The following is an 11,339-nucleotide window of genomic DNA, read 5'->3' on the forward strand; positions in this document are numbered from 1 at the left end:
AGCTGGATTGAAAACATCTGGATCCGCCTCCGAGGCCAGAAACGCGTCGGTCCAAGAGGCTCAGCTCTTACAGCGCACAGGACAGCCCCAAAAAGTATACATGCAAACTTTTCTTTTGTCTCTGACAGCGAGAAAGGTCAAAGAAGAATTTTACTGACTTGGTTGTTGTGTCTGAGGGAAGAACTATGGAGCCCAGGGGCTGGAGATTCACGCCTTTCATATGCGTCCTTCTGTCGCGCCGTGAGTAGAAAAGCAGAGATTTCTTATAGCCATCTCCGCTTTCTTTTGTGTTCATATTATTTGCAGCTAGCGACATCAGGGTCTCGGGATAATCACTGTCCATAACTGCATATCAGCAGGGCAAACAGACTAGAGACTCTTATGACGTAAATAGAGTATCGTTCTATATGCGCTTTCAGGTAACTATAAGACTTTATATGCATTTAGATGGCTGCAAATAATTAACATGGCGGCGTAGTATTTTGACATGCTACAGTATTTTGACGTGTTGCTTGGAAAGATGTTCAAGAGATGCCTTCTATTCATGAGGTACTGGACTTTTAGCTTTACAAAAAGATGGTGCAAAGATAAGACATAAACACATCATTCTTTATATTTATATCTATAATCTGTAAGTGTATGTACTGTATATGTAAGTGGGAGAACTTTAGAACTAACATCTCTTCTCATCAGCACAAAAATGATCTCAGTAAAAATGTATCATAATTTTGTTCTTTTACAGTACAAAGTGTGTTGTGTAGTGTTGAATATTAAAAGCAAGATTGAGAAAAGATTTTATTATTATCTTATAATATAGCCCATATACAAGCTTATAGCTTATTAATTAGAAAAGCTGTTCTTCTAAACTGATTCTTCAATTCCATAGACGTATCCAGTTTAACAGTTTTTATCCATCCAGCAAGAAATATGTATTTAAAAAAACAACATCAAAGAACCAAACAAACAAAAAACATCAAAGGCAAATCATACTCAGGATATAATCAGCAATATCTCTACAATGTTTATTTTTGAAACTTCTAATTTAATATGAAAAAGTAAATACAGTAAACCTCTCAAGATTCAAGAAGGATAGAAAAAACTGAATCAGTTTGGTCTGTCTATTGTTTAACTTGCATTTGTATATTTTAAACAGGTTGTCGTAAATAAACATTCATACAAGCTATATATTGATTTTTAAATAATAACTGAATGTTATTAGAGGACAGGATTTATTTTGTATACACAAACACAAATCGTAATACACTACGTCCATGTAAAATGTCTTTGTAAAATTCTATCAGAAAATCTGTCATAAAGCTCCAAAAATCTTTGGTTTCTATGTATAGAAGAGGCTTTTTTAAATAGACTGTGTTTGAGTGAATGGTTTTACTTTAAACAGCAATAAAAAAAATCATTAGTGTTGTCTGAGAGAGCAAAATCATAAGCTCTTCATTTATTCACATAGCCCGGCAACTGTTGTTGAAAGTTGTGCTTAATGAAGATGAATTAGGTAATTATGAAGAAAGGCAGAAAGCACACGTGATAAACTGGTGCCAACTCTGATGAATTGAATCAACACACAGATAGACGAAATGCACAGAGAGTGTTATGTGACAGTCTCTTCTTAGCCCTGCCATCATCGTTTCACACAATGCGCAAATTGTCCCACTTACAGCAAAGAATCAGATACAGTCAAGCCGGGCTTAAAAGATCTATGATGAAAGAGACATGGGTCTGTAATCTTTCTCTTCTCCTCGTCCCCAAACTATCTTTCTTTTGTATTAACTTGGGGCAGGAAACTTACGTGATCATAAGCAGGATAAATAGATATTTAGTGTTTGGCATGAGATCATAGGTGTTGAATTGGCATTTGTAAAAACAATTCCAAATTTAATTTAATATTTGATTTCTCTCTTGTGATTTTGGAAGAGCTCATCAGTTCATAAGTTCACATTTTGCTCCAAAATACATTGGATCATTTTTTTGGCCATGGAGCTTTAGAGGAAATCTTGAATACATCTGTATATCATATGCGTGTGACAGGGCCAGCGGGTGATGTTTTGATTATGCTGTTATCAATTTATTTTGATGCTTTTAAGACTATTGAATGGAGTTCTTTATGCCACACAGTGGCAGAATGTGAAAACTGCACTTTAGGAAAACTGCGCTTGAAAAGTTCCCAAACTGGGATTAAAGAGTTTAGTGTGTTTCATTTTTAAGCACACATCCTGTTCATCTCAGAAGGTAAGTATCACGCCATCCCGTTTGTTGAATCAGGTGCACTGGAGAAATTGTGCAACAGTAAGAGCAAGCCAAGTAAAGAATTGAATAAAGAGTAAAACACAAAAAAAGGTATCTTCTAATTTTCGGCACTTTATGGCATGTGATCTCTTTGCAGATGTGTATTGTTTGGTATCTTTTATCAATAGAAGATTGTATAATAGCTGGGATCCTTATAGGAGTGGCATTATATTATTGTGAGTATTAGTATTCTCTATTGGAGTAGGTTGTGAACTATAAGTATGGGATAAGGAAGAAAAGTGTGTTTGACTGCAAACCAAACAACTACAGGCCAACATCTCTGGGCCTCCTGTGATCATGTGGCCTTTGGATTTCCCATAAGTACAGAGGGGTTGTTCTTCAAACTTGGCCAGAGTGAACACTTATGGATTTAATTTATTTCTGGAGCAGTCAACTGCTGATTTTAATTACTTTATAGTTTGGAGAGGGGGATTAAAAAGTAAATAAAAAAATACAACTTTTTTTATTTTAACTCGTCTCTTAGAGTCTTCTCTCTCTCTTTCTCTCTCTTCTTTCTTTCTTTCTTTCTCACTTGCATGTATATTTTGATGGCTGGCATCAGTGAACATCTGGAAGCTTTTGTGAAATATCAGCGCTGTTTCTTTTCATGTTTACTCCATCCTATTAGATCACCACACTTTCAAAGACAATCAAGCTTACCCGTCATCTGGTTTCAATCAATTAATATTGTTGTGATGTGGCAGTATAAGGATAGCGGAAGGAAGATGCGTGGGAAGGAACCCGACATAACACAGGCACCGAGAACCCCCTCCACCCTCAAAAGAAACACACACATCCACACTGACAACTAAACCAAACTCATTCCAACACACAATATACACTGTATATCATCCAAATCCATTTAGCTCTCTGTAGTCTCCAGATGTGGTGTAACACTTCCCAAAAAGACTTGGCTCACATTAAGACTGATTGCAACTGCTCACTTGTCACCTGTTATGATTTTTATTATTGTAGTAATATGACAAAAATGCACGAATTAACCAGAAAGAGGCATTTGTTATTTTGGTTAATTCTCATTAAAATCGTGTTATATTATATATATATAATATGCCATTAATTATGCCAGATGTTTTTACAAATAGCGTTCTATGTCAGTAATTCTTGACTAAATATGTGACTGAAGTGTGAAGCGTTATGTACTAAATTGCTTATTCTTTATTTGTGCACATTTTAGTATTACAGGTCAGTGCGTTCACTCATATAACAACTAACCTTTGTAAGTGGTGTGACCAGTCCAGTCCTGAGTGTGAGGACAACATCTGCATGACCAATTGCAACTTCAGCTCCTTTTGCACCCATGCCGAGGAGGTCTGCGTGGCTATATGGTAAGTCTGTCTTAGCGTTTATAGAATGCAACGTCACTAAGCTAAACCACCACCACCAACTCCCACCGTGTTGATGTGTGAGTGGGCCATGGCTGAGTCTGGAGACGCGGTTGAATGCTCGGACATTGTGTATGATTCATGTCATCCCACAGCCACAACCCACAAGGCTCAGCTCTTTTTTTTTTTTTTTGTCCTACAGAAATGTAACAATTACGTATAGAAATGTGAGTGACATACACAGCACAACTTTGGTGGTTTCTTAAATCTTTACATTGGCATCAAAGAGTGTATTTAAATTTAAATGTGAGGATTTTTTTGAAAGTAACTACAACATGAGCTTTTACCAACTTTCAGCCGAGGTATGTCTCTCTGGACCTTTGCTATCATAATAGACTCTGTTTTAAAAGATTTCCGCTAAACTAGTTCCGCCCAGTTTGGCACCCGAGGCGTTTTTTCTGGGAAGTTTATAGAACTGACCTCTGATTGACCATGTAGTACAATCTGGCTGTGTAGTGAGAGATAGCCAGCACTCAGGGGAGCAGAGAAAAAAGCACATGGCTTGAGTAAGAGAGTCAGATTAAAAAAAAAAAAAAAAAACTCCTCACGAATACAGGATGAATAACAAACACATTTATAACCTTCAGAAAAGAGTTGACTTTGGCAAGAAGTACAAAGAAAACTCCTGAGCAGGGATTCCCTGACCACTGGTTATGCATATTTTTTGCTGTCAAAGAGCATTCCTATGTTTTTTCCCCCCAAGTTTATTTGACCATGTTATATACATTACTGTAAATATAGAAGAACCTCAGATTCTCAAGCATTTATCTGTGTCCTGTCTGTAGTAAATGCTTTTTTTTTATTTTACCTCACTGTTTATCAAATTAACACACATTCAACTTCACAATCATTTCTATTTTAATTTTGGAGTCAACTAATGATTATACCAGCACAAAATAAGTTATATAGACAACTACATACATGTTGTAACAGGATTTACGCATGTGCGGCACAAAAAAAAACGCAAGGCGAGGTCTTACAGGAAATAAGTCAAAATAATTTAAAAAATGGGAAAAGGGTTTAAGGAGGGAGGGAAAAAAGGAAAGAAAAGTAGTGAATGTGTGCACATGCAGGTCTGGTGACAGTGCCTAGCTGGCATGTGGGAACGGGGCTGGCGGGCGATGGGGGTGGGCAGAGTGGGCCTACTTGGGCAGCGGCCCCAGGCATGCTCCCTTGACTGGCTACCCTCTTCACTGACTGGGCAACCGGACCCGGTCAGTGCTGCTTGGGTGCGGCCACAGATGGGAGTCAAATGCGAAAAGGGGCCTTATCGTAGAGCACAGTGCCCTTTTCCTCTTCGGCGGTGGGATCCGAGGACTGGCTCTTAATGAAAGTAAAAGTGCCGCGGGAGCTTGTGCAGTCTTTTCATAGCTCTCCTCGACGCAGAGATCAACTGGCAATATTCCAATTGCATCTTTGAAGTTCTTGGGGTGGTTACATCACCCCGCTCGCATGCCACTCTTCTACGTTTAAGCATCCGCAGTATCTCTGCTCAATAGATCTCCAGGACCAGACCCCAAGCTACACTCCCAGCTTGGTTTTATAATGCAGGAAAAGCCCCAGCCGCGCCCACTCTTTCCCACGATTTAGGCGCACACCCATCACGGACGCACATACAGTACACGAAGTTGCCTTTATTAAAGGGAAGGTCTTGTTCTTTGCCCAAATGTTTTAAGACATCTACTTTTATTTCGTTAATAGCTTTTATTATAAAAATCCACAACTAATACTAATAAACATGGTTTAAATTTGCATTAGTACAAACTATTATATATTATTATAAGATTTATGTACAGTTTCTATCATAAACCAAGAACAAAAATCTTGGATTCTGAAACGTTCAGCTGTGTCTCACAGTCCCTTTGATTGTTTTCTGTGTGTGTGTTGTTTACAGGAAGAAGGAAAATGAGAGTATGAGCGTGCAGACTCTATGCCACAATCCTCAACATGCATTGGAAAACATCGTGCTGCCTAACACCAGCTCCACAGAGTGTGTCATGACTTCACTGCCCTCTGAAAACAGTTTGCTGTTTCTCTGCAGCTGCACCAGGGAGCACGACTGCAATGACAGGCTCGTCTTTGAGAAGGGAACAAATGGTACTACTACTACTAACAATAATAATCATAATAACCACAAAAATAGTTTTTTTCCCATAAAATGTAGGTGATATTTCTGTAAACTGATTTTCTGAAAACATTTCTCTCTAGGGTTCTCAAGGCTAAAGGGTAAAGATGTGATTCCCGTAGTGGTGATAAGCCTGGTTCCTCCACTCCTAGTAGCTGTGATTGCTACAATGGCATTCTACCTCTACCGCACACGCCACCTCAGCAAACAACCTAAAGACTGGGCACCAAAGCGCACACATTACCAGTCGTTAGACCCACCGGAGGCGTGTGCGGGTGAAGCCAACACCAGTGACTACCATGGCAAGCTTATATCCCTCGGAGAAGATGCTAATTCAGACATATCATCAAGCTGTGCCAACAGTCTAAACCATAACACCGAGCATCTACCTATCCAGCTGGAGGCCCTGGTTGGTAAGGGGCGATTTGCTGAGGTCTGGCGAGCACGACTTAACCACAGCGAATGTGGCCAGTATGAAACGGTGGCAGTAAAAATCTTCCCAGCTGTGGAATATGCTTCCTGGCGCAATGAGAGATCCATCTTTTCCGACCCCAACCTGAAACACGAGAACATCGTTCAGTTTCTAACTGCTGAGCAGCGTGGAGGTACAGCTAGCACCTCCCAGAGGCAGTACTGGCTAATCATGGCCTACCATGCACCAGGGAATCTGCAGGACTTCTTAGTAAACCATGTGCTAAGCTGGAGTCAGTTGTGCGCAATGGCATCATCAGTGGCACGAGGCCTAGCGCATCTGCACAATGACACAACACCATGTGGGACCCCGAAGGTGCCAATCGCACACCGAGACTTAAAGAGCAGCAACATTGTGATGAAAAGCAACAACGAGTGTGCTCTGTGTGATTTTGGTCTCGCGCTAAGACTGGACATCTCTCTCACTGTGGATGACTTTGCCAACAGTGGGCAGGTGAGGAAGTCTTATGTGACCTTATGAATTATGATGTTATATGTTGTCCTATAAATTGTTAGGGACATATCATTGCTATGAATTATTGCAAACTGTTTTACATAGGCAACATTTTCCTATTGTATTTTATTAACATTATTTTACTAGTCAGATTGTTATAAATGCATAGCATGGAATCGTTGCTGTTCCTGCTATTTAGTTTCATCATCCTTTATCCTCCTAGGATGAATTTAAGTTTGGGAAGCAAACGTTCTGCTCTCTGAAAAACTCCATATTTTAGCACAGGGGTCAGAAACCTAAGCCAGATCAAGATTAGGCTACAAATCAAGATAAACCTCAAGTTCAACAGAATATATTATTTTTTAATAATACACTGGTCAAACATTTTTTTATTACAAGCAAATGACTAGTAAGAATGTTACCGCCACCAAAATCACGGTATTTTGGCATGCGTGGACAAATCCATTTCTATGTAGTGGAGAGCAAAGTCAGCAACATGTCGAATCTGCATTGTGTTGTTCATCACAGTACTTCCGTACTGCAAGGCATCATGACTACATGATGACAGACTGCACTGAGCCACGGGTTTAGTCTGCTGTAGTGAGCGCATTGGTTTAGAGCGACCACAGAATGTTAGATTAACTGATGCTGTAACATGAGAGAAAAAGGAAAAAGGTTTAAAAGCCAAAAATTCCAGCAACCTACTCTAATCCATAAAATACTAATTATGCTGTACATTATGAAAATTCTAAAAGAAGCAATAATAAGTAACATGGCATAAATTAGAGCTTACAATTGTAATTAACAATATTTTAATGTTATTAAACCTCGATAACACTGATAAACAAGACATAAAATGCAACTGTAATGCACATATACTGTGTCCTGTATTTATAATATTAATATATATATATATATATGATTGCTTTAATGTATAGTAGGGCTTTGTTTTGTTCCATCCACTCTTCTTTTAAACTGCTGTAGTTTAATGTTTGTGTATAACTGCTAAATTTTTTTTAACTTGTTTAATATCTTATCAAGTCCTAAAAAAAACATTAAAATAATTATTGCTTAAATTTCTCAAAGCAGGTATTATTAGTTGAAAGTTTTTTATTTCCTAAAATCAATTTAAAAAATCTCTTAACCTCCTGCAGCTGTTTTACGTTTATAAGTTGATCTTTAACTCTAAGGTTGGAACAGCGCGCTACATGGCCCCTGAGGTCCTAGAATCTCGAGTAAATTTGGAGGATTTGGAGTCCTTTAAACAGATGGATGTGTACTCCATGTCTCTGGTGCTGTGGGAAATGGCCTCTCGCTGTGATGCCATAGGAGGTAAGTGGCATGAGACCATTATAAATAATCCAACAGGACTGCAGAGGCCTTTGTAAAACATGAATCAAATCATTGGCTTCTGCTATATGATATTTAAAACAGCCACGGAATAATGGACTTTTTGGTTTGAAAAGCAAACTCGAGGAGCTCTGACAAATTACATATATCCATTATGTGCTGTGTGAGCATTATAACCACTGTTCATAGAAATTGTTGAGTAAACATTTCAACAGATGGACAAGTTTTTCTTTTGGACAAGTCAGCATCCATAGAAAAATAAAATTACTGACTATTTGAGTAAAAGTGAAGGGTAACTAAATGAATGTTGCTTGGGCAGAGGTGAAGAGCTATGAGCCTCCATTCGGTTCGAAGGTGTGTGATCAGCCATGTGTGGACAGCATGAGGGATCTTGTGCTGAGGGACAGAGGACGGCCAGACATCCCACTCAGCTGGACAATACATCCGGTATGTGCACTAATAAATAAATCTTCTATACTCAAAATATATATTCATCTCAAAATTCAACAGATGGCATTGTAAAAAAAAAAAAAAAAATTAAAACCATTAAAACCTACTTAATAAACGCAATCTCACACCTTCATTCCACACACTTCATGGTAGTTAATTCCAAACTTCAACAGATGGCGTTGTACATTTTTAAAATGCATCTATGAGTGTGCAATTAAATTCCATGTGAACGAATTTGCATGCACATCTAGTAAAAAAAAGAAATGGTCTTTTAATAGCTCATTACAATCACGTTGATACTGCTGACATTGGAGGCACAGAAAAATATACTTAAGTGCAAGTGGATAATTTGTCAAAATTGTAGTCACTTTCAGAAAACTCAAAATTGTATTGTAATAACAGTTAAGTGTTTACACTTAAATGTACACAAGTATATTATTAAAGTAAATTGTAAATGAGTCAAACTGAATTTAGAATTGTATGTTTTTTTGTTCCATTTAACAACCTTTACAAAATGTATTGTTAAAGAAATGGTACAATATGGGGCCTTTAATACAAATAAATAATTAATTAAGTTTCCCCCCTTAACTCAAGTCTTTATTTCACTTCTCCTTCAAATGTGCCACTTCAATTTTAGCTAAATTCAACTATATTCAAGATTCTTTCTCTTAAGTGTGGTTGCATAATAAATACTTACTTTTGCAGTAGAGTCTCTTTTCGTTTACAGCAGCAGTTCTTAGGTACGGCTCCATCAGAAATCATTGCATAATTACTGAATTAGTACAAGTGAAAAGAGAAAGTTAAGAAATCCTACTTCTGGATGCCATACCATGTGATTTTTATTTTTATTTTTATTGTCTAATTTGTATTCTTCTTTCTCACTGAGATTGGTGTATTGCCTGATACCAGCTTTGTTCTTGGTCATTACAGGGAATGCAGGTTCTAAGTGCCACTATTACAGAATGCTGGGACCATGACCCAGAGGCACGTCTGACTGCACACTGTGTGCTGGAACGCTTCAACACTATGGCGCAGGAAGAACTCGAATGCAGCACTGTTTTCGTCTGTATCCCCAACTCCACTGAGCAACAGGGCTCCCCTCTTCCCTCTAACCACATGGAGCATGACGCTGGCACGACGCCAGCATGCCCTCTTCAGCCTCAAGCCACAGTCGAAGCTCAAGCCTCAACCTCCCTAAGGCCGCTGAGTGAAGCGTGACCACACCTCCCCAAAGCCCTGCAAACCAGACTTGTTTTTGTAATATATATTGGTTCAATATGTGGAGCTGGTCTCCCTCATCGGTTTCTTATTATTTTTAAATATTACTGTTTTGTTTTTGGACTTAATGAACATAATGCACCACTGAAGAAGGGACTAAAGGATGAGCGTGATGATATAAGCACTGGCTTCGGAGTTCACGGCGACCCCATAACCACTTCATGCCCATGCAGAAGTTATTTGCCCCCAAGCAGAGTCTATTTGAAGTATTTTTAAAAGGATCACTTTAAGGGCTCAATGTTCAGATTGTAGCGTATATATGAAATCCTGCTTTTGTTGGATGAGAGATTCCTCAAAGACACTGAGCATCAAAGAAAGCGTCCTTGCTGTGTTGGCAGTGTGTGTGTGTGCCATTTCTACTGGCAAAAAATGTTTTCCAAAAACTGTTTACCACACATCATTTTCTCATTTGAATTTTTCCATTGCCCTCTGACTCGCTTGCTTTTAACAACAATGCGGTCATCTCACGAGCTTGGTTTTGGGAGGGGCTTCAGTTCGATTAACCACAAGCCTTGAAGCAAACATAAGCTTTAAAGACCCATCACGCAAGTGAGCGGGAAGGACTTTTTTTTTTTTCAGCTGAAGGAAAATCAGAAAGCGTTTTATTGTTACTCTAAATTAATCCATGTGCATAGGCCTGTCTTTATGGAAACAATTCATAGCTGCTTTGAAATCTGCCACAAACTTGAGGTTTAAGTTCCTTTTGGTTACGATCATTGTTATATTGCACATTTAATTACTGCTTGCCTGCTTCAGTTGCTGCTAGCCATATTGTCTAACTCACATTAAGTGGTCACACACTTTTCTGCCAAGAAGTTATGGGAAGAGCTTGAACCAGACTTCCATCATGAATTTACCTAATCAGCAGATGCAGTTTCTGGAAAGAACAAAAATGTTAAATATATATATTTTTTTCTTTTGGTAAATTAAACCATTTATTACAAAACTAACACAATTAAAGACAGGCACTAGGTCTAGAGTCAGGACACACTGAGCATAATCTTGTCTTAAAATAACTTGTGTGAAGTCAAATGACTATTTTTGGTCGTCTCCCCACCTCCCTAAGAGCCACAGCACATCAAAAGATTTTCAAAGACTTTCAGTGAGAATGGGATAACGCACCTAGACCACAGCCTATAGTGAGATAACACAAAGATTTTAATGCTGTGATACTCTTGGGAAATCTAAGCTATCTGTATACATAATAGTTTAATTGTTTTCAATAAGTATTCTAAAGAGATTGTGAATATCTGTGATCTTATAGCATGATCAGGCACTGAGTAAAGTGGCAGGTAGAGTAAGGTTTGTCAAATGATGAACCATAAAAAAAGAAAAAAGGGGGACACATTTATTGAGCCATTTTGTCCTTTCCTTACTGTGAACTGGTGTCACAACTGTACAGATCATATACTCATAAAGGGTTTATACATCATTGTGTCTTAAGATTTCTTTTTGGGAAGGGTTTGATTCAGCACCTTCAAGCTACCGCATGACCAAAACAAAATTG

The 11,339-nt window shown here is 38.4% G+C and overlaps 1 protein-coding gene across 1 annotated transcript; it reads left to right on the top strand.

The window, feature by feature from the left end:
- Nucleotides 1-33: 33 nt before the first annotated feature.
- On the top strand, nt 34-11,264 carry tgfbr2l (transforming growth factor beta receptor-like). Its single transcript, XM_053496025.1, has 7 exons — nt 34-240; nt 3,497-3,647; nt 5,599-5,801; nt 5,913-6,754; nt 7,945-8,086; nt 8,424-8,551; nt 9,485-11,264. The coding sequence occupies exons 1-7, from the start codon at nt 186-188 to the stop codon at nt 9,770-9,772; spliced, it is 1,809 nt and encodes a 602-aa protein (XP_053352000.1). The 5' UTR covers nt 34-185; the 3' UTR covers nt 9,773-11,264.
- The last annotated feature ends 75 nt before the right edge of the window (nt 11,265-11,339 follow it).

The sequence above is a fragment of the Clarias gariepinus genome, chromosome 5 (assembly GCF_024256425.1).
Source record: "Clarias gariepinus isolate MV-2021 ecotype Netherlands chromosome 5, CGAR_prim_01v2, whole genome shotgun sequence".
Taxonomy (NCBI): Eukaryota; Metazoa; Chordata; class Actinopteri; order Siluriformes; family Clariidae; genus Clarias; species Clarias gariepinus.

Excerpts from the sequence above, each read along its gene's own strand:
- tgfbr2l (XM_053496025.1), top strand. The coding sequence starts at position 186 with ATGGAGCCCAGGGGCTGGAGATTCACGCCTTTCATATGCGTCCTTCTG. Across the intron at positions 241-3,496 it reads ATGCGTCCTTCTGTCGCGCC|TATTACAGGTCAGTGCGTTC; the intron begins GTGAGTAGAAAA and ends TGCACATTTTAG. Across the intron at positions 5,802-5,912 it reads CTTTGAGAAGGGAACAAATG|GGTTCTCAAGGCTAAAGGGT; the intron begins GTACTACTACTA and ends ATTTCTCTCTAG.